Raw genomic sequence first — 23,879 nt, 5'->3', positions numbered from 1 at the left:
TATATATATATATATATTATTATGTTTATATATTAGGTACTTTAATCGTAAGATTAGATAGAAATATAAGATTATCCTTCATTACAATATACTCGTACATCTTACCAACACACGCAAATTAAATAATCTCTTCCACGTCCCCTAGCAAGGCTAAGAAAAGCAAAAATCGTTATACCTTTATGAGAGAGAGAGAGAGAGAGAGAGAGCAAAACAAGATATTATCTGGAAAGGCTAATGCAAAAGCTTCATCTACCTAAATTGATCAAGAACTAGAAAATCTCTCTCTCTCTCTCTCTCTCTCTCTCTCTCTCTCTCTTTCATATTTAAGTACAGTATATAAATCAACGTTCAGAAAAAAAAGTAATTTTATTGGTAATACTGTAATATTTACAATGAACAATGTGCATATTAACTTATAAAGAGTTACTTAGAAACGAGACTTTGAGTTCATCCCTGCTATGTTGAGAGCCTGAAATGAGAGAAAGAAATGTTAAAGAAAACCTGTTAAAATTGGAGAAATTGAAATATCAGTCTTCCCAACTTGGGATCACCAATTCTAATGATAGTCCTCCCTATGTTTCTATCTTCATGTTATCTTTTGTCACTCATTTCCTTGTTAAATGAAATATTAAAGCAACTCTAAATTAGGCTGCTGATTATATGGTAAATGTTTCTGTATATTACACATCACTTATGCTAATGATACAAGTATCAAAGCATGGACAACGACAATGATGATGATGACAGCAAGCCTCAGGGTCACTCACAGTCAGTATACCAGCCTTCGCCAGGTTTCCAGCATCTCCAAGGAAGCTGGCTCCTTTCCGCACACACTTGCCAACACTGTGCACATCTGAGAGTCGCCGGTTCATGAAGGTCCAGGTGTCCTGTGGGCCAAGTTAGGCGAAGATTAAAATACACAATTGTCTACCATGTGAGTGGAGATCTGGAAAAGTACTAGTAAATGTAGCCATCTAAGTTTGACATCACAAGCTTTACTCTTTCTCTGTCTCATACCTGAAAATCTTCAGACTTGTCCTGCAGCATACACAGCTCTGTGCTCTTGTAGACAGCAGCCAGAATGCCTCTCTTGGTGTACCAATTGAACTGGGGGAAGTAAAATGGGAGGTGCAAATTCTAAAATCACATTAATCAACAGTGATTACAATTTTTCAGCTACTACACTTATAGAGATATATTAATGTGGTTGTATTAAAAGTAGCATTTGTTATTTATGCATTCAGAATATATACTGACTCATTACACATTCATGATGGCCAAAATTTGCTCATTTGCTCAAATGATTTAATTATGTTACTCAAAGTGAAACACTGAGACAAACACATACATCATGAGATCTGTCTCCAGCATGGTACCAAATAGTATCGGTCAGAGTGCCAATATTGTGCAGTGCATTCGACATGTTGGAGGGAGAGGCATGGAGTGCCAAGGCCCGGTGCCAGGAATCATGGTACTCTATGTTCATCCTGAGTCGCTCCTCCACAGCAGCAGCAATGAATGCAGTTGTACCCTTGCGGCTGAAGCAAAGAAGAATGAAATGTCAGAATCACAATGCAGTGACTGTGTGGGCAGTATATAGGTAGCTCTGCATCATTGTGCTTCAAATCCGTCCTGTCTAAATCTAACAAGAGAAAGGTTCTAGAACAATGAAAGGAATGTGGCAGACAAAGTGATTATGCATATACTGTACTAACTAAAGCTAATATAAAGTGTGATAGCAGATTAAATCTCAGCTTATACAAAAAGCAGAACACTAATTTGTGGAATTTACTCAAAGGTGCCAATATTACTTACTATGAAAAAAAAGGACTTAAAACCAGACATGGATGTACACATAATTCACTGTTACTTTAAAACCTTTGATATATATCCACTCACAGTTCCTGATTCTCCTCTGCTGCTTTAACGGCTGTCCTAAGCGAGTCATCTAATTTACTGTTGCACTCTCCATAGAAGTAGTTGACTAGATCCACTCCACCTCCAGGGAACATGCCATGAACCATGCTGGAGTAGCCAAGAGTCTCTGCTCCTGGTGTGGGACAACAACTTTTGTTATAAACAACTTTCATGAATATGTCCCGCAGCTAAAAAGTTCAATAAGTTTACTATCGTTACTTGTACTATGGTGGATAAATCCTCAGAAAGTACCACAAAGTTTATCAGGAAAAAAAAGTGTATGCTAAAAACAATTAGTTTCAGATAAAAATGTATATTATGCAACATACTATTACTATAAATAATAATAATAACAATAATAACAATAATAATAATAATAATAATAATAATAATAATAATAATAATAATAATAATAATAATAATAATAATAAGAAGAAGAAGTAGTAGTAATATGTAATAATAATAATAATAATAATAATAATAATAATAATAATAATAATAATAATAATAATAATAATAATAATAAAAAAATGTAAGAAAAAAAAAATAAGAAGTAAGCATAACACCTGCCTTGAGCAATAGCATCCTGGGACCACCCATGTGTGTGTACAAAAGGAAGAGAGGCCTGCAATATTTCCTCCTTCAGCTGTTGCTCCCCATCTGTCTCCAGGTCACTGCCTTCCTGGTCTGGTGAGGAAGATGTCTCGGGTCCTGACTTTCCCTCCTCTGCCACGCCATGGAGGGATGCTGTCTGCAGGCACCGGGCATATCCTGGGAGGCAAAATGAACTGCTAAGAAATACATACTGCACACAGGACAGCCACATTATTCCCATCAACATATTTACTTGTAACTATCAACTTTTATTCCTGCTTCTTCTCACTCCAAAATCTTAAAAACATTATCTCATATTACAGTGAACACATTTTCCTTATAGGTTTCTTAGTGTTTATCTTATGTAGTTTTGCAGAAGCAGTGCTTTCTTCATAGTCATCCTAAACAATTCAATACAGTACTGCTAATCATGATATTGTTTATAAAGATATTCCTAACCACTTTCTCATAATATCACCAGCCCAATATTCTTTTAAAAGGCTTTTGTTACCACCACAAAGATTACATCAATCTATTGAAAACTTTACCAAACTCATCTCAGCCAATAAGTCATCTTCCTCTTGCATAGGATGGGACTAAAAGCTTTTCATCATATAAACTCCTCTCCTCTAACTACCTGCCTTCAGCCTCTTTTTCACTGTCACAATGCTGCATCTTTTGCTATCTTCTACCACTAATTTCATGCCAACTGCTCTTCTCATCTTGCTAACTATATGCCTTCCCCCCTCCTTAAGCCTCGCTGCACAAACTTTCTTTTCTCTCTCATCCCTGTTCTGTCCACCTCTCCAACACAAGAGTTAACCAGTACTCTCAATCATTCATCCCTTTCTTTGGTAAACTCTGGAACTCCCTACCTACTTCTACATTTTCATTTACTTATGACTTGAGGTTTCAAGACATTCATCCATTCTTTTGGCTACCTCTCTCCAAGATAAAAAGTCTGGTCAATAGACTAATGTAGTAAGGGAAGTCAATTTGGGGACTACCATCTCAGTGGACCTTTATTTGTTTGATCATTTTTGTTGCCCTTGGCCTGCTTTCCCCTCTTACATGGAGGAAAAAAAAAAGTGGTATAAATGGGTAAGGAAATGCTGATGTGTAGGAAATCATTACTGGCAATGTTTAGTGTTATGGCTCAGTTCACACTTTTCACTGACGGGGCAACTTCACTTTCTCCACTCATTGCAACAAACACTTGAATAACCAGTCAAAGAAACAAATTCAATTTAGCATACTGACCCTATATCCTTTAAATTTCTATCTAGCAAAGTAAATTTTCATCATAATCTTTCATATTCTGTCATCATATCAACATACCACCAGCATTCATGTTGTATAAAGAAACATAAGTATAGAAATTATTATAGTTTATTGATAAATAAATATCATAAATCATAGAAATTTCATACAAGCATACACATATTCACTTTAACAGCAAAGTAACCAAACATGGGGTGGATGAGAGAGAGAGAGAGAGAGAGAGAGAGAGAGAGAGAGAGAGAGAGAGAGAGAGAGAGAGAGAGAGAGAGAGAGAGAGAGAGAGAGAGAGAGAGAGAGAGAGAGAGAGAGAGAGAGAGAGAGAGAGAGAATCACTACAACACTAGAATACCCAGTGAGCACAAGTTAAAATAAAGACACACTGAGATGGCAAGAGAAACACAAGTGAGGCAAAGACCATGAACAAAGATCAAGCAGTGCAGGTCCAAGCCACAGAATGAGTCACTTAACAAACAATGCCTATGGTGAGAACAATAAATACTGTATGAACATTTAGTGAACCAGGTGAGAATAAGAATACATACTGCAGCTGACTGAATTATGTATGCACAAACTAATTGCACCCCTCTGCCTCTAACTACTGTCTTTTCTCCCCAATGTTAACGAAGTACCAGCATTTAAACAATCTAGTAATCATGCACCTCAGTGATCACAATGCGGTCACTACTGAACACAGTAAGTAACAATATTTTCCAACATCTAAATTTTCTCTTCTTATTTTGCATTCCTTTGTTCTTTCATGGGGATGATTTAAAAGTTAGAGATTAGTGAGATTGTAATGCTGTTTTTGCAATTAATGTTGTAGAATCCTTGTTCAAGTCATGAAAACACCATTACAAGTATAGTAGAAGTCTGTTCGTTAATCAGATGAGCAAGGGACCAGGAGCATGTTGGATTATTGGATTAGTTGGATATCACAATGTACCCCTGAAAGCATCACCACACCAGGACCTCCACATAACAAGACAATTTTTTATTTCACACATCCAACAATTTTTTCATGTTGCTTTTGTTTCTCTGGTGAGACATGTAGTGAACTGAATGATGTTCTATATCATTTCCTTCACTGATGGATAGTTTTCAAGTTACAACTATTTTCAACTTATGCCTACCTCTCATCCCAAATAATTTTGGGGGATCTGTGGGAAATTGTGGTGAGAGAGCACTGAATTGAGTAACTTGTGTTCCAGAAGAGGTTGAAAATTAAGAAAATCACACAGAAAATCTCCAAAAATACATAAATTACAGCTTTGACGGTGGTGTGGCAGCTACCACACGTTGATAATGGTAAGCAGCACTGCCAACAATTCACTACATTGCTTTGTTTTGTGTAGTAGGTTTTTTTACCCTCATATTTTTATATATAATTAAGTTAAAGTTAGGTTACAGGTCACTACATGTCTCACAAGAAAAACATAAGCCTTGGTGACACTGAAATTGACCATAGCTTCTTAGCCAGATGACATTACACACACACACACACACACACACACACACACACACACACTCAACTGTAGACACAACCTCTAACCTCTTACAAACATTCCTACACAGAGTACAAGCCTTTTGCACCACAAATAAACTTAACTTAATTCTTAACAAATAAACAAGCACTCTTCTCACAAGCAATAATCACCAACACTAATACATCCAACCACTCACAATAAACAACAATTTCTCACACACATGCCCCTAAAATCCCAGGCATAACATATTACAATACTTCCATGTCATTCAAACAACAATTTTTTTTAATTCATTAATGTACTGAACTATCTATTGTTATGGACTTAATAGGAAAAGCAGCATCAATAGCAGCATCTACTTCCACTCCTCTCTGCCATGGTGCATTTGTCATCTGATTTGAATTTGTGCAGAGATGTAATTTTGGCAAAAAATTATTTTTTCACCCAATCTTTAAAAATTCAGGTAATTGGGAATTTCAGACTATCGGTGTTCAGATTAATGGAGTTATAATATAGTTGAAACAGGACACCAAAATGTTTAAGAATAGCTATAGACCTTATTGATATTCATTGCTATTTCACTGTGAACAAATTCATAAGTTATTTTTCTTCCATTATTCAACAAAATCATAAAATAAAGTAGAGGCAATTCTGCTAAGAAATTATATGTTCTTTTCAATGGCCTGCACAGCTCTAACCAGCACACACTGCATCATGTCCAGGGAGCATATGGCAGCCTCCACAACCTTCCTCTCTTGGTCCCGAGGCAGGTTGGGTAACATCTGTCCACCTACACACACACTCAGCTTATCCTCTTTCTTTTTACACTGTGTCTCACTAAGCTCTTTCAGTTTCAGTTCATAATGTCCCTTGCTGAGGTCCAAGCCTGTTTGAAGTTGAGTCAAATACCCTTCCTTCAAACTATGAGAAACACCAGCTACTTTTGTTCTGTTCTCCTTGTCTCTGATGAACAGGAATATCAGCAGATTGAGAGCAGCCATGATACAGTCACTCCACTCCAGAAGGTCAGTCTGTTCAGCTTCAGGCAACACACAAGCTGCCTTCACAAGTTCCACTAAGTTTCTGCCACTGAAATTTAGGTCTAAATTTTCTTTGCTCAGATTTAAGGCAACATTTTCCTTGAGTTCATGGATCACTAGTCCTAACACACCAGCATGTTTGACAGAGAGAAGCAAAGCCTGAATTAATTTTCTTCTTCCCTGGGAGTCAAACTTGCCCATGTGGGTACGGAAAATATCAAGTGCCTGTGTCCTCAGTTCCTTGTTGTCACAAAAGGTCATTACCCTCACCAACAGCTGAGGGAAGGAGGAGTGTGCTGGTGCCTCTAAGGAGTCACCAGGGAGGGAATGCCTTGCCAGTTTGTTTAGGAGTGCACCAGACAGAATCAAGCCTTTATGAATAGGGATGTGTTCCTTCTCTTGCAGCAGTGCACTAACCAAAGGCAAGCAGGTCAGGAACACATACTGGTGAGAGTAGACTTGTGGTACCCACTCTGCAGCCATCTCCTGCCCCACCACACAGTAGAAGAAGCAGGCCAAGGACAGTTGTGACACCTCATCTTTCTTGCCTTCTCTGTCATCTTCACCATCATTGTCTTCAAGTGTTTCTGGTTTCATTTCCTCAATCTCTTTTGATTCAGAGGCCAGAAGAGTTTTAGAAGACTTCCAAGATACGCTGCCTAGTAGCTTGAACACATTGAAAAACAGCTGGCCAACCATGGAGGCCAAATGGCCACACGACAGGTATAAAGCATTACAGGTGTCCCCTTTGTTCTCATCAAACACATCTAGATAGGTAAGAGGCTTGTGAAACAGTTGAAGCAGGAACATGGCAAGATACTCCCTTGAGTCCTTCCCACCTCCCCATTCAAGCTCTCCACTTATCACCCTTGTGAAGATTCCCTCATAAAACTGGATGAGGTGTTGAAGGATGTCACTTGCTTCCCTCACGAGAGGATCAAAGTCCAGAAGGTGCCTCTCCTTACCCTCAAGGTTAAGGCCTTGTGGGGTTTCCAAGGTGGCTACATGAGAATACAAAGTATTAAACACCCAGGAGAAGGTCACTGCACGGGTGTTGGTGGATGAGGCCTGGCGGAGCAGCACTGTCTGCAGAGGGGACAGCATGACACGCACCTGAGTAGCTGACCATTTCATTTCTAGCACCTCCAGAAACACCAGCACAACTTCCTTGGGATTGGCCACCGAAGCAATGTGCAGCAGGATGTCCTCCACACACTGCTCCCCCTCTGGGCCCACATCCTCTTGCAGCAGTTTAGTCACAACAGGAACCAACTCCAGACTGTTATTCTCAAGGCTTACTTCATTCTCTTTGGCCTTGACTGCCTGTACTGCATTCTCATAATTACCAGCCAGCAGTTCTTGCCACACTACTTCCCCAAGGTCCATCTTATCAGCCACTGGGGCTGGTAGGTCTTGTGTGCTGTTCTCCACCTCCATGTTCTCTACACTACACAGTTAACTTGTGCAATACTGCACTAAGCTGTCTTGGCTGTCCTTCTCCCTTGAATTGCTGTCAATCCTGCCTTGGCCTGAAAGCAATCAGGAAACACTACTTTCAGTCAACAGCTGTTTTCCTTATGCAGCCCTGCACTCTATGAATTACAACACAATACATATAAATGCTCAAATGATAACACATTAACACCTTTAAGTCATTGTTATGCATATTCTTAAGTTTAACAATAAACATTTGTACAATGTAAGTGATATCAACAAGACCATGTATTTTTTACCTGCTATCACAACATAGGCATATCAAGTAAAAAAAAAAAAAAAAAACTTAACAAAGCTGAGTCAGTTATGCACAAATGATAAAGATTCTTTATTAAGTTATCAATATAATCTTTATGAACGCCACTACTTATTGCTCCAAATTAGCTTCACTGTAAATGCTATATTATGAATTGTGTTTATTAAATGAAGTAGAAAGAGGGAAAGCACCTAGAAGTTAATTTTCATTAATAATTTCGTCCACTTCCACTCGTTCTCTTTCTTTGATAATTATGTAGTAGATAGCCCGAGAGTTATCCTTGATGGCTATGAAGTCAGACTTGATCCGAATTCCTCGGAATGCTTATTATGGTTTAAGAAAAATTGCGGTCCTTCATATATACATTAGCATGTGGTATGGCCATGCAGGAAGGGACAGGTGGCCTTCCCATGCTTCCCTATTTCCCCTCTTTCCCAATTCTGCCTATCTAAGCATGTGCAGGGTCCAGATGGGAGGTGCATGGTGTACCAGATCATGTCTTAGTTGCTAGTGAGACAAAAGTGAGGGGAGATCCTAGTGAGACAGAAGGGATGATTTGTTACATCCAATCAGAGGGCAAATAAACATAAACACAGTAAACATCGATTAAGTTGAACCTGAATTTGACGGATGTCGGATAAGTAGAACACTTTCAGGATCTTTTTTATTTATTTATTTATCATTATTTTTTTTATCCAAATTGCACCAGTAGGCATTTTTTGTCTTTTGGTTGAGTGATCTTAAGTTAATCAGTTTACATACAGGCCCAAAAAAACACTGATAGATCTTTCATTATCGGAGAAACATGAGGAGTTGTCTGAGTCATTTAAGACATGAAGCAGGTGTGTGTGTGTGTGTGTGTGTGTGTGTGTGTGTGTGTGTGTGTGTGTGTGTGTGTGTGTGTGTGTGTGTGTGTGTGTGTGTGTGTATTTACCTAATTGTAGTTTTACAGGGCTTGGGCTTTATGCTCGTGTGGCCCCATCTCCATATCTACACTTATCCAATATTTCTTTAAAGCTATGCACACTCGTTGCTGACACCACTTCCTCACTCAAACTATTCCAAGTCTCAACACATCTTTGCGGGAAACTATATTTTTTAACATCTCTCAGACATCTTCCCTTCCTCAGTATTTTTACTATGCGATCTTGTGCTTTGAATGTCATCTCTCAGGATCAGTTTCTCATTATACACTTGACCCATTCTGTTAATCAATTTATAAACTTGTATCAGATTCCCTCTCTCTCTTTTCTATTCCAGGGTTGGTAGATCCATAGCCTTTAGTCTCTCCTCATATGTCATCCCTTTAAATTCTGGAACCATTCTTGTAGCCATTTTTTGTAGTCTCTCCAACTTCCTTATGTGTTTCTTTTTATGGGGATCCACACAACTCCTGCATAATCCAATCTGAGTCTTATTATAGTACTTGTCAATTTCTTCATCACTTCTTTGTCCATGTAGTGAAATGCTAATCCAATATTCCTTGGCAAGTTATATGTCTCTCTGAAAATCCTATCAATATGGCTTTGCGGTTGATTGTTTTCTTCCATAGTCACTCCCAAGCCCTTTTCCTTTTTTACTTTCTCTACTTCTACTCTATCTCCCATCTTATAGATTCCCACGGGTCGTCTTTCACTCTTTCCCATTTCCACAACATGGTTTTTGTCCACATTGAATTCCATCTCCCACTTTTTACTTCATTTCCAGATCTTATTTAGGTCTTCCTTCAGTAATTCACAATCCTCTTTTTGCTTTATAACTCTGCGCAGTTTCACAACCTCTGCAAACAGATTTATGTAGTTGTTCACTCCCTCTGGCATGTTGTTTATATATACATGTACGAGAAAAAGTACTGGCGCCAATATTGACCCTTGTGGCACTCCGCTGTCTGCTGCTCTCCACTTGGACTTCATATCTTTAACTACCGTCCTTATTTCTCTCCCCCTCAAATAATTTTCCATCCATCTCAATGTGCTTCCTTTTAAGCCACCCTTCTCCTTTAACTTCCACAGTAATCTTGCATGTGGCACTTTATCAAATGCCTTTTCTAAATCCAAATAAGTACAGTCAACCCATCCCTCTCTCTCTTGTACTCTATCAACTATTCCAGAGTAGAAACTCAGTAAATTTGTTTCACACGAACGTCTTTTTCTAAAACCAAATTGGCTATTTGATATTAATTTGTTGTCTTCAATGAACTCGATCCATTGTTTCTTTATTATTCTTTCACACATCTTGCATATTACACTTGTTAGTGATACCGGTCTGTAATTTAAAGGTTCTTCTTTCCTTCCACTCTTATATATGGGAACCACCTCAGGTCTTTTCCATTCTACTGGTACTGTTCCATGTTCTATTGAGCATTTTATGATGTTGTATATAGGACTTGCTAGTTCTTCCCTACATTCCTTCAGTATTCTGCCTGAGACTTCACCCGGTCCCATTGCCTCCTCCTCATCTAATTCCGTCATCAACTCTTTTTATTTCAAGCTTGGTTACTTTAATCTCTTTCAAATGGACAGTCTCTCTATTACCCTGTGGTTTTTCAAATTTGGATTCCTCAGGAAAGGCCTTCTGAAATTTACTATTTAACAGTTTTGCCATACTTTTTGGGTCTTCCACCATCCCGTTCTCTCCTTTTAACCTTTCTATTGTGTGTGTGTGTGTGTTTCACTGTTTGATCTGCTGCAGTCTCTGACGAGTCAGCCAGACGTTACCCTACGGAACGAGCTCAGAGCTTGAGACCAGGCACACAACACACACCGGGACAACAAGGTCACAACTCCTTGATTTACATCCCGTACCTACTCACTGCTAGGTGAACAGGGGCTACACGTGAAAGGAGACACAATCATATATCTCCATCCAGCCGGGGAATCGAACCCCGGTCCTCTGGCTTGTGAAGCCAGTGCTCTAACCACTGAGCTGCCGGGCGTGTGTGTGTGTGTGTGTGTGTGTGTGTGTGTGTGTGTGTGTGTATTTACCTAATTGTATTTACCTAATTGTAACATACGGGAAAAGAGCTATGCTCGTGTTGTCCCGTCTCCATATCTATTAATGTCCAGCTTTTCTTAAAATCATGAATATTCCTTGCGTTGACCACTTCCACGTCTAAACTATTCCATGCTTCCACCCTTCTATGAGGAAGCTATATTTTTCACATCTCTCCTATAAGTGGCCATTTTAGTTTTTCCCATGCCCTCTCGACATTCTTCCATTCCACATACACAGATCTTCCCTATCCATTTTTCCATGCCAATCATCACTCTGTATATTGCTATCAGGTCTCCCCTTTCTCTTCTGTTTTCCAGGGTTGGAAGTTGCATTCTTTTCAGTCTGTCTTCATAAGTCAAATCTCTTAAGTCAGGCACCATTTTCGTTGCAGCCCTCTGTACTTTCTCTAGTTTCCTTATGTGTTTCTTTAAGTTCGGAGCCCACTGTATTGTTGCATATTCAAGCCTCGGTCTTATCATTGCAGTAATTATTTTCTTCATCATTTCTTCATCTAGATATCTGACGCCACTCTTATGTTCCTCAATAAGTTCAATACTTCTCCAATTATTTTGTTTATATGTCTCTCTGGCGATAGGTCATTGGTAATTGTCACCCCAAGGTCTTTTTCTTCATGACTGGTTTTATGTCTTCATTTCCTATCTTGTACATACTCCTGATTCTTCTTTCACTCTTGCCAAACTCTATTTTCTTGCATTTTGTCGTGTTGAACTCCATTTGCCATGTACAGCTCCATTTCCATATTCTGTCCAAGTCTTCCTGGAGTAGTTCGCAATCTTTGTCACATCTCACTTTTCGTAACAATTTTGCATCGTCTGCAAATAGGCTCACATAACTGGACACCCCATCCACCATGTCATTTATGTAGACTGCGAACATTACTGGTGCCAACACTGATCCCTGTGGAACTCCACTCTCCACCAATCCCCATTCTGATGGTCTGTCCTTAATTATTGTTCTCATTTCTCTTCCTACCAAAAGTCTTCCATCCATTTTAGTAAACTGCCATGCACTCCTCCTACCATTTCAAGTTTCCAGATCAGTCTCTGGTGTGGTACCTTATCAAAGGCCTTTTTTAAATCCAGATATATTCCATCAGCCCAACCATCTCTTTCCTGTATTACATCTATCACCCTCGAATAGTAACATATCAGGTTTGTCGTGCATGAACGCCCTTTCCTAAAACCAAATTGACACTCACAAAGTATGTCATTTTTCTCCAAGAAGTCTGTCCATCTAGTCTTCACCACCCTCTCACACATCTTAGCTACCACACTTGTAAGTGACACTGGTCTATAGTTCAATGGGTCTCTCTTGTTACCTGATTTATAGATTGGGACAATGTTAGCTCTTTTCCAGTCTTGGGGCACTACACCTTCCCTTAATGAGGCATCAATTACTTCACAAACTTTTTCTGCCAATTGCTCCTGCATTCTCTTAAAATCCATCCTGATACCCCATCAGGTCCCACAGCTTTTCTCACTTCTAAACTCCCCATCATGTTCTTGATCTCCTCCACCGTTACTTGAAACTCCTTCATAATCCCTTTCTGTTCCATTACCAGTGGTTTGTCAAAAGCAGTCTCCTTTGTGAATACCTTCCGAAAGCATCCATTCATAGCCTCTGCCATTTCCTGGGATCTTCACTGTATACTCCATTTACTTCTAAACTTTCAATACTTTCTCTATTTTTGATGTTGTTGTTCACATGTCTGTAAAAAAGCCTTGGTTGGTCTTTACATTTATCAATTATATCCTTTTCTTGTTTCTTTCTTTCTTCTCTTCTAATCAACACATATTCATTTCTTGCTCTTTTGTAACTTTCCACTGCTTAATCCGTCTTTTCCTTCTCCACCTCTTCCATGCATCCTCTTTTCTTGTTCTAGCCTTTTCACATCTATCGTTAAACCAGTCCTGCTTTCCAACTTCTCTATGTTGTCTTATTGGTACAAATTTTTCTCACCTTCTTTGTATATTTTTATAAATTCCTTCCACTTTTCATTTGCTCCTTAGCACTCTTGAATTTCATCCAATTTGTCTCTTGAAAGAATTTCTTTAGGTTTCCAAAATCTGTCTTGGCATAATTCCATCTTCCCACTTTATATTCTTCATTTCTTCTAGATTTCTCTTCGTCTATCACCTTGAACTCCAAAACTGCATGATCACTCTTTGCTAAAGGGCACTCCACCCTCATCTCCTCAATGACCATTGGCTCTGTACTAAAGACCAAGTCCAGTCTTGACGATGCTCCCTCTCCTCCAAACCTAGTATCTTCTTTGACCCACTGAGTTAACACATTTTCCATTGCCAGTGTCAATAGTGTATTTCCCATGTTGTCTCTGATCCTTCCATTGACCAGTCCTCCCAACACACCTCTTTACAATTAAAATCTCCCATCATTATAGTTCGTTCACAGCCACCCAACATTTCTTCCAGACATGTTCCTGTATCACTTATCATTTCTTCATATTCCTGTACTGACCATGCATTTGTCTTGGGTGGTACGTACACCACTATGTAGTGCCTCTTTTTCCTTCATTAGTTTCTGCTCTGATCTTTAGCACTTCTGCCTTTCCCATACCTTTTTCACTTGATCCACCTTTATATCTTTTTAACCAGCAACATCACTCCTCCTCCCATCTTACCTACTCTATTTCTTTTCCAAACGTTATATTTCCTTCTCCAACCTTCATCAGGTCTTCTCCCTCTCTCAGTTTTGTTTCAGTAAGACCCACAATATCTGGGTTCTTGTCCCTCAAGTAATCGTTGAGTTCTAAAATCCCGATATCACTCCATTTATGTTGGAATACATTACATTTCGCTCATATGTAAGTTTCTTTAGTCCTTTCTTGCTGTACTTTTCTGGGTTATGAACCACTTCCTCAGTCTCATATCCAAGATTCTCCAGAAAAACTCTTTCTTCTCTTCTTCTGTCCTCTCTTCATTTTTTTTCAAAGCCTCCTTTCTCAACTCATTTAACATTTCTCTTTCCTTTTCACCGAGATCTCTTCTCAACCAAATCTTCCTTGTTGTTTCCTGCTGGGCTAGCCTCCATGACTTCTCCACCAATTCATCTGTGTGTGTGTGTGTGTGTGTGTGTGTGTGTGTGTGTGTGTGTGTGTGTGTATTTACCTAGTTGTAGTTTTACAGGGCCTGGGCTTTATGCTCGTGTGACCCCATCTCCATATCTACACTTAACCAATTTCTCTTTAGAACTATGCACACTCGTTGCTGACACCACTTCCTCACTCAAACTGTTCTAAGTCTCAACACATCTTTGTGGGAAACTATATTTTTTAACATTTCTCAGACATCTTCCCTTCCTCAGTTTCTTACTATGCGATCTTGTGCTTCTAATGTCATATTCTTCTTTCAGGATCAGTTTCTCATTATCCACTTGATCCATTCCGTTAATCAATTTATAAACTTGTATCAGATCCCCTCTCTCTCTTCTCTGTTCCAAGGTTGGTAGATCCATAGCTTTTAGTCTCTCATATGTCATCCCTTTAAATTCTGGAACTATTCTTGTAGCCATTTTTTAAAGTCTCTCCAATTTCCTTATGTGTTTCTTTTAATGGGGGTCCACACAACTTCTGCATATTCCAATCTGGGTCTTATTATAGTACTTATCAATTTCTTCATCACTTCTTTTTCCATGTAGTGAAATGCTAATCCAATATTCCTTAGCAAATTATATGTCTCTCTGAAAATCCTATCAATATGGCTTAGCAGTTGATTGTTTTCTTCCATCGTCATTCCCTAGTCCTTTTCCTTTTTTACTTTCTCTAGTTCTACTCCATCTCCCATCTTATAGATTCCCACTGGTCATCTTTCACTCTTTCCCATTTCCATAACATGGCTTTTGTCCACATTGAATTCCATCTCCCACTTTTTACTTAATTTCCAGATCTTATTTAGGTCTTCCTTCAGTAATTCACAATCCTCTTTTTTGCTTTATTCTAACTCTGCACAGTTTGCAACATCTGCAAACAGATTTATGTAGCTGTTCACTCCCTCTGGCATGTCATTTATATATATGAGAAAAAGTATTGGCGCCAATACTGATCCCTGTGGCACTCCGCTTTCTACTGCTCTCCACTTGGACTTCATATCTTTAACTACCATCCTTATTTCTCTCCCCTTCAAATAATTTTCCATCCATCTCAATGTGCTTCCTTTTAAGCCACCCTTCTCCTCTAACTTCCACAGTAATCATTCATGTGGCACTTTATCAAACACCTTTTTTTAAATCCAAACAAATACAGTCAATCTATCCCTCTCTCTCTTGTACTCTATCAACTATTCTAGAGTAGAAACTCTGTAAATTTGTTACAGACGACCGACCTTTTCTAAAACCAAATTGGCTATTGGATAATAATTTGTTGTCTTCAAGAAACTCGATCCATTGTTTCTTTATTACTCTTTCACACATCTTGCATATTACACTAGTTAGTGATACTGGTCTGTAATTTAAAGGTTCTTCCTTCCTTGTTTTCTTATATATGGGAACCACCTCAGCTCTTTTCCATTATACTGGTACTGTTCCATTTTTTATTGAGCATTTTATGATGTTGTATATAGGACTAGCTAGTTCTTCCCTACATGTGTGTGTGTGTGTGTGTGTGTGTGTGTGTGTGTGTGTGTGTGTGTGTGTGTGTGTGTGTGTGTGTGTGTGTGTGTGTGTGTGTGTGTGTGTGTTGTATTTACCTATAGTTGTAGTTTTACAGGGCCTGGGCTTTATGCTTGTGTGGCCCCGTCTCCATATCTACACTTATCCACTGACACCACTTCTTCACTCAAACTTCCCACGTTCAACACATCTTTGTGGGAAACTATATTTTTTAACATCTCTCAGACATCTTCCCTTTCTCATGTGTGTGTGTGTGTGTGTGTGTGTGTGTGTGTGTGTGTGTGTGTGTGTGTGTGTGTGTGTGTGTATTTACCTAGTTGTAGTTTTACAGGGCCTGGGCTTTATGCTCGTGTGGTCCCGTCTCCATATCTACACTTATCCAATTTTTCTTTAAAACTATGTACACTCTTTGCTGACACCACTTCCTCACTCAAACTGTTCCAAGTCTCAACACATCTTTGCGGAAACTAAATTTTTAACATCTCTCAGACATCGTCCCTTCCTTAGTTTCTTACTCTGCGATCTTGTGCTTCTAAAGTCATATTCTTCTCTCAGGATCAGTTTCTCATTATCCACTTCATCCATTCCGTTAATCAATTTATAAACTTGTATCAGATCCCCTCTCTCTCTTCTCTGCTCCAAGGTTGGTAGATCCATAGCCTTTAGTCTCTCCTCATATGTCATCCCTTTAAATTCTGGAACCATTCTTGTAGCCATTTTTGTAGTCTCTAATTTTCTTATGTTTCTTTTTATGGGGAGTCCACACAACTCCTGCATATTCCAATCTAGGTCTTATTTTAGTACTTATCAATTTCTTCATCATTTCCTTGTCCATATAGTGAAATGCTACTCCAATATTCCTTAGCAAATTATCGTCTCTCTGAAAATTCTATCAATATGGCTTACCGGTTGATTATTTTCTTCCATTGTCACTCCCAAGTCCTTTTCCTTTTTTACTTTTTCTAGTTCTACTCCATCTCTCATCTTATAGATTCCCACTGGTCGTCTTTCACTTTTTCCCATTTCCATGACATGGCTTTTGTCCACATTGAATTCCATCTCCCATTTTTATCCATTGTGTGTGTGTGTGTGTGTGTGTGTGTGTGTGTGTGTGTGTGTGTGTGTGTGTGTGTGTGTGTGTGTGTGTGTGTGTGTGTGTGTGTGTGTGTGTATGCCACAGTACATGTGTATGTCTGTGCATGCACCATGTATGTAGTACCTATTAACATAATGCATTACACAGACCATTTAAATCTAGTGTTAACAGGCATGAAAAAATGTGAAAAAAATCCCTCAGATAACTTGAATTGGCCTTTCCCTCAAGTGGTCCAACATATGCAGGGGTAAATACTGCTCTGCTGTAGCAGTAAGCTCTCCTGTTACTCGTATATGTTAAGGTGTCATCTCCCAAAGCCAGTACGAGGCATATGGAGATGATATTAGAGGCCAGAAATCCCAAATGAAACTTCTATGAAGCTCACTTGGTATTTGTCAACAAAAAGAAAGTAGGGACTCCCTGTGACCTTGTGTGGTGAGCTATGTGGCTCTTATCTCTGTTGTGTTTTGTAAGCATTAAATGTGACTGGCTCCCCTGCTCTGTATAGACTGTGGAGTATTTGTGAAGTGATGTATACTGCTAGTTCCTCCCTTGGTTTTGCTGGGCAGGGGAGTCTGACCTGGGTAGGTGAAACAGAGTGATGAGCTCAGATGGAAGTATATTTGTTTGCACCCTGAACTGAGATACATGGGAGATAGTTCAAGGAAGCTGACTAAAGTAGTGGCAGCCAAGAAGAATCTGCATTGTATTGCTGATTGCTGCACGTTAGAATGCCCCTTGTAAGCTTGTATTTGAGTCCCACACCAGGCTATGGAACTCTCAGCCTGGGGCAAGCTAGTCCATTTGTGGTATCTTCTTAAAAAGGGCCATTTGGTGATCATAACAACTATTGATGTCCTTTCAATGTCCCTCACCCTTACAGTGCTCATCTCAATGGTAGCCACTGCTGTTGCTGGCATTGAATCCATTTTCATCTGTCCTTTCCCCAGTAAAGACTTACTCTGCTTCAAGCCAGGATCTTTAGAACAAGGCTGTCTGTAATCCAATGTGTAGGGACAAATCTGACAGCATCGTGAGGTGTATACAATTCAATGATAATGCTAATCTGGATATGGGAAGCAAGTATACAAAACTAAGGCTCCTAATACAGCACGCACAATTTCATTCCTACACAGAGATGTTTCTAATATTCTATTAGCTGGCTTCATAACACACAAATAATGTGAAGATTCTTTCCAACTGACCTCCTTTTAGGTATAAAATTCAGTTAGTTGGTATCTTTATCAGTTCTTTCAAACCACACCAAACACCCCAATTTAACATCTTGTGGAGCCTTTACAAGATAAGAAGAAAAGGTATTACCAATGTCAGTTTTACAACAATTGGATCAACCCAATGCTCAAAGCACAAAGTCAGATCGTGTGTCAAGTATTACAGACCTAACCACACAAAGTAAGAATACAAGTTTCATTTGAAGGATTGAGTGTAATGGCAATCTTGGCAAAGGAAATATATTTGCAGAGATTTTTTCCTACTTCTACTTGTCACTTTTCATGTGCAGAAATTAAGGTTGAATACATGTAAATGAATAAAATTTTTCTGTTGCATGCTTCAGACATTTTTGCATTCATATTGTCCTAGCCTTTCCCTATGACAACACTGAATGACACAAGAACTATTGTGACAAAACTAAATAATCATCAGTCATCATGCATTACCATAATGAAATCACACACCAAATAAAGACCAATTTTAAGAAAAAAAAAAAAAAAAAAAAAAAAAAAAAAAAAAAAACCAAAAAACTTCCATGAGAAAGTCCCTTTGTTGGATCAGGGTAGACTTAAGTAAAATTAAGTTGGTTTATAGACACACCAGACTAACACAACACTCTGGGCATTGGCTGCACCTGTCCCACATTGATGTCACGTTCACACTTGGCATACACATGGCTCTCTCCCTCCTGCTCTCTCTCATTCACACTTTCATCCTATGCTTTTCAATTCATCTAAAATTATAATGTTTCATACACGACTGCATGGCTTATTGAACGTTTTTTTTATTTAGAGATGGATGAACAATACTCTATATCTTCTGCCACACTTGGTAACACATATAGGCCAAGCAGTGCTGTCACCCCCTGTTCTTGATATGCATGGTCAGGTCAGGTCACTCTAGGGTTGAGGTAGCAACAGCACAGCAAGATACAGCAAATACCCAAAGTACCAAGTAAGGTTGGTTCTGCTATAGTGTTCTCAAGATGGCATCCGGGGGTATGAAGCCCAATAACTTAGGTTAGTACCCTTAGGGTGTCATCTCAAAGGGACCAAAATCCCTCCTGTTAGGTAAGTTTTTTTTTTTCTCTCTTTTTTTTTCATGCAAGAGGGAAGGGTGCCAAGGACAACAAAATATTAGATAATAAGCCTACTGGAACTGCAGGTTCCCTAAAAGATTTGAAAGGGTTAGCCAAAAGCCAGGGACAAATGTCTTGAAACCTCCCTTTTAAAAAAAGTCAAGTCATAGGAAGATGGAAATACAGAAGCAGGTAGGAAGTTCCAGAGCTTACCAGTGAAAGGTATGAATGATTGAGCGTACTGTATTAGAGGGTTGGACAGGACAGGGATGAGAGGAAGAAGAAAGCCTTGTGCAGCGAGGTCACAGGAGGAGGGGAGGCATGCAGTTAGCAAGATCAATAGAGCAGTTAGCATGAAAATAGCAATAAAAGATAGAAAGAGATGCAACATTTTGACAGTGAGAAAGAGGCTGAAGACAGTCAGTCAGAGGAAGGGAGTTGATGAGACGAAAAGCTTTTGATTCCACCCTATCTAATAAAGCTGTATGCTTATTATCAATCCTTGTCAGCAGCACATGACTTGGCTCCATGTTGTGGTAGTATACTCACTGGACTTCACTCTTATGAAGTTTCTTTCATGAGTTCAGCTATTATTGACTCAATGATGCTTTTGAAAATCAAAACATTATGTCAGAAACCGAATTAGTAAGATTTTGCTTAAGTTAGGATAGATTAGGTTAGCTTTAGGATTAGGTTAACTTAGTTTTAAGCTTGTTTTGGTCAAGCTGGTAGGGGATACCAAAATAGACCAAAGTTCATATTTCCTACGAAGAGTCTAAGGAACCAAAAGCAGGGGTGTGGAGTCAGATTTTCAAAAGTCCGACTCCGACTCCGATTCCAGTATATTTGAATGTTGCGACTCCGACTCCGACTCCGACTCCAGTAAATTTGAATGTTGCGACTCAGACTCCGACTTCGACTCCAGGAAATTTGAAGGTTGCGACTCCGACTCTGACCCCAGTAAATTTAAATGTTGCGACTCTGACTCTGACTCCAGTAAATTTAAATGTTGTGACTACGACTCCAATTCTGACTCCAGGAAATTTGAAGGTTGCGACTCCGACTCCACTTTTTTTTTTTTTTTTACAGTACAATGATATACATAGTCTATTTTTTTACATCAGGGATGGTGGCCAAGGGAAAAGATTAAACAAAAAGCCCGCTAGTTGCCACACCCAAAAAAGATGAAAGTTAAAAGAATCAATACTTACATATTTTCGAGTCAATCCATAATAAAAGTGTACTTGACAATTATATAATTATCATAAATTAATAAAAATTATCTTTATATGTAATAACATGCTATAATTATTCTCTAAATTAAGTAATGGTATTCATGGTTATTGTTCTGCTATAATTATCTGATGTAATAAAAACTTGTGGGATGGAAGTAATATTGAATGTAACTAAATTCTTATCTATTTGATCACAGCGGCACAGCCTTTGAAAAATGTGTATGTGGTTTGAAAATTTTTTAATTAAAAATGAACTTAAAGTTAAAGGAGTCGGAGTCGCTCATATTTTTACCGACTCCGACTCTGACTCCAATTCCGACTCCGACTCCGGCCAAAAGTAGCCGACTCCTCGACTCCGACTCCACACCCCTGACCAAAGGCCATATTTGGCAAAGGAAGAACCTCTTGTAAATTTTTACTGTAAGGTTCAGTTAGAACCTTACAGTAGAAGTTTACATTTAATGTAACTCTAACTTAACATAATTGGGGGATTTTGCTTCACCATATCCTCTTACGGATACTAACTGTATTGGTTAGGGGTGAGGCAAAATCCCGCAATTATGTTAAGTTAGAGTTACATTAGTGCATTTATTGAGCATCCAGAGTGGTACGACATCCTCTCTCCTATTCCACTGATTAGGTTAGGTTAGTCTCCTTAGGGATGTATCCAAGAACAATGCCTCTTCCCCAAACACATTCAAAGCCTACGTCACTGGAGTTTTTCAGACAGGCTAATTCATGTAAACTTTTACTCTGTGAGGGGAAGACACGAAGTGCAGACATTATCAAGTAATGAAAAATCTTACACACACAATCATTTCCAGCCTGAGACACTTTGTTCTTCCCCTATCAGAGGGCACTAGGGGACACTCTGAAAAGCTCTTCACAATGCAATACAACCTGGAATCAAGACAGATTTTTCTGCCCAGAGACACATCCTTCTTTGGAATTCTCTGCCTTGTCAAGTCACCCAAGCAGACTCACTAGTCTCTTTGAAATGATTGCTATGTGGTGCTTTGGGAAACATTTTGTTTGAGTATGATGTTAATATATATATATATATATATATATATATATATATATATATATATATATATATATATATATATATATATATATTTTTTTTTTTTTTTTTTTTTTTACTAACCCAAATGATGTATATGGTGTACTATCCAGTCATTACTTATATGAACCTATTGCAAATCATTAATAACTTGGCCTGGTACACCTGCGGCCCACCAGTTCTACCTATGGGAGCCAACCAGGTAAGTTGTCTTACCGCATGGACCACCCTAAAACCACGTTTTCCCACCTAGCCCCAAGCCTGTTTGCGGCATTTGAGGTCTGCGGGAGGCGGATCTATTATATAGAATCAACATTTGTGGGACAGGTATAACCGAGAAATTATGGCTCATACAAACACACAGGCAGGGGCCGAAGCAAAAATCACCAATTACGTAACTGCTCTCAACACATCATAATTATCATACACAGTGCCACACATCACCGGCCTGCTGTGCTCACTGAGTACCACAGTGGCAGGCTTTAGGCTCACCCAGGCGTGTTGCAAGGCGTGAAGGAACACAGGAAGGAATCACTCGCCGCCACACACCAAACATGCCGCCTCCTCTGCTGCTTCTTGTGACCTGTTTTGCTTTGCAGTTTACATCTCTTCTGCAAAGATTATACAAGATAATGAAGAGATTTAATATACATAACAATTCACGCAGCACAGTTTTGATAATGGTTGACATTCGTAACTGACTTACATGCAGATGATTTTGTGTGGTCGAGATATATCATTCATTCCTTTTAATAATACCTACACATGCTTGTCTTCACCTAACGGCGCACGAATGGCCACATATCTTTTACATAGCCTATATTTGCCTCCCTATTTCTACCGTCAATAATCTGGAAACAGAAAGAGTATTTGTAAGGTTTGTAAGCGAAAGGAATGCGTTGGAAAATGTTTATCTTCTAATATTTGCCAAGAACTGAAACGACAGATCTAGAGTGGCTCCCCCTGAAATTATGCGTTTTCTTCTTTTTTTCTCTTATTCATTTCATGTATTGTTTTATTCATTGCCTCCGTTTTGCTACCACTTGGCTATTTTTCATTATTATTATTATTTTTTTTTTTAGCATGTAGGGGTTAGCTCTCTCTCTCTCTCTCTCTCTCTCTCTCTCTCTCTCTCTCTCTTGATGCTACAGGTGACGCAGAATTTCTTCTGAGTCAGGCCTTTGTATCGGTAGCGCCTGTAGGGAAAATAATAAGAAAAGAAAAAAATCACAAACAACAAAGAGGGCAATCACCATCTTTCACACCACTAGTTCCTGCATCTAGCACGCCACATTCTCTCCAGGAACTCTTTTACAGCCTCATTCATCCTTTCATTCGTCTCCCCACAGAGTCCCAGCAGCACTACCATCCATTCCCTTCCTGTCATCTCCACCCTGTCATGCCCCAGCTCCCTCAGCACCACTTGCATCATCTCATACCTGTCTCTGGCATACTTCACACACTCCAGCACCACATGCTCCACCGTCTCATCCTCTCATCTGGCACACTGCTGCGGGACTCAGACCATCTATAATTCCTTGCATTCACATCCATGTACTGTGCCCTAGCTCGGAAGAGAAGGTCCCCACCCAGGCTTCCATCATACCACTTTTCATACATTGGGGCCTCTTTCTCTCTATACCATTCCAAGGTACTCTTTTGCTCAATCCTATTCCTCCAGTCACTCAAGTCCCACACCTTTCACTACTCTGTCTATCTCACTCCTCCATTTCCTTACACCCCATTCTCTACCCTCTCCATTTCTAACTATCATACTCCAGTCCTTCTCTAAGTGCCTTCCTTCTACCTGCTGAAAAGCCTAACTAGCTATTAGACCACTCTTCACCACCATCCTGACACTTTTTCCCCCACTTGCTACTCCTGACATTCCACAGAAACACTTTTCTCACTATTCTAGCATCATTCATTCGCTCTAACCTAGCCTTATACCATAGGGTCGCTTTTACATACCTTTCTCTAAAAGTGCTCCAACCCATGTCTCCCCTAAGAGCCTCTACTGCTGCATATCTAGGTGCATTAAGTGCCATTCTTGCAACTCTATTCTGCCCTATTTCTAGCTTTTCTAGTTCACTTTCATTCCATGCAATCACATCCATACCATACATGATGCTCGGAACAGCCACGCTCTTCCAAACTTCTCGCAGCACGTCTTATTTACTCGCTCTCATCCTTGCTGCACTTCCTAGCCGACCTACCCACTGACTCTCTCTCTCTCTCTCTCTCTCTCTCTCTCTCTCTCTCTCCAGATTATGGATGTAGGGAGGGAAAGATGGAGAGGGAGGGAATATGGAGAAAAGTTTTATCATGATGTGTAAACCGAGGCTATTGGGAGTACATGGTCCTCTACGGTCATGGATCATGGATTTTCTAATGGGTCGCATCATGCACGTCTAAGTTTCCGGGTCAATAGCTCTTCAAAAAATGTCTTCAGTGGAGTACCCAGGGG

At 39.4% G+C, this 23,879-nt stretch overlaps 1 protein-coding gene across 2 annotated transcripts; it reads right to left on the bottom strand.

Moving 5' to 3' along the window:
* Positions 1-347: 347 nt before the first annotated feature.
* LOC123507950 (ubiquinone biosynthesis protein COQ9-B, mitochondrial-like) lies at positions 348-22,171 on the bottom strand. Of its 2 annotated transcripts, XM_045261314.1 has the most exons (8): positions 22,119-22,171; positions 21,905-22,023; positions 2,488-2,688; positions 1,900-2,050; positions 1,349-1,538; positions 1,018-1,107; positions 768-887; positions 348-469 (listed from the first exon to the last, which is right to left on the bottom strand). In XM_045261314.1, exons 1-8 carry the CDS (start codon positions 22,154-22,156, stop codon positions 428-430), a joined length of 951 nt encoding a protein of 316 aa, XP_045117249.1. In that variant the 5' UTR covers positions 22,157-22,171; the 3' UTR covers positions 348-427. The 2 variants fall into 2 exon arrangements, with proteins under 2 accessions (XP_045117249.1, XP_045117248.1); XM_045261313.1 differs by lacking the exons at positions 348-469; positions 768-887; positions 1,018-1,107; ... (2 more) ...; positions 2,488-2,688; positions 22,119-22,171 and adding an exon at positions 3,885-7,845.
* Positions 22,172-23,879: the final 1,708 nt, after the last annotated feature.

This window comes from Portunus trituberculatus, chromosome 23 (genome assembly GCF_017591435.1).
Source record: "Portunus trituberculatus isolate SZX2019 chromosome 23, ASM1759143v1, whole genome shotgun sequence".
In the NCBI taxonomy this organism is placed as follows: Eukaryota; Metazoa; Arthropoda; class Malacostraca; order Decapoda; family Portunidae; genus Portunus; species Portunus trituberculatus.
This window is presented reverse-complemented; position numbering and strand designations above follow the sequence as displayed.

Excerpts from the sequence above, each read along its gene's own strand:
- LOC123507950 (XM_045261313.1), bottom strand. The coding sequence starts at position 7,753 with ATGGAGGTGGAGAACAGCACACAAGACCTACCAGCCCCAGTGGCTGAT.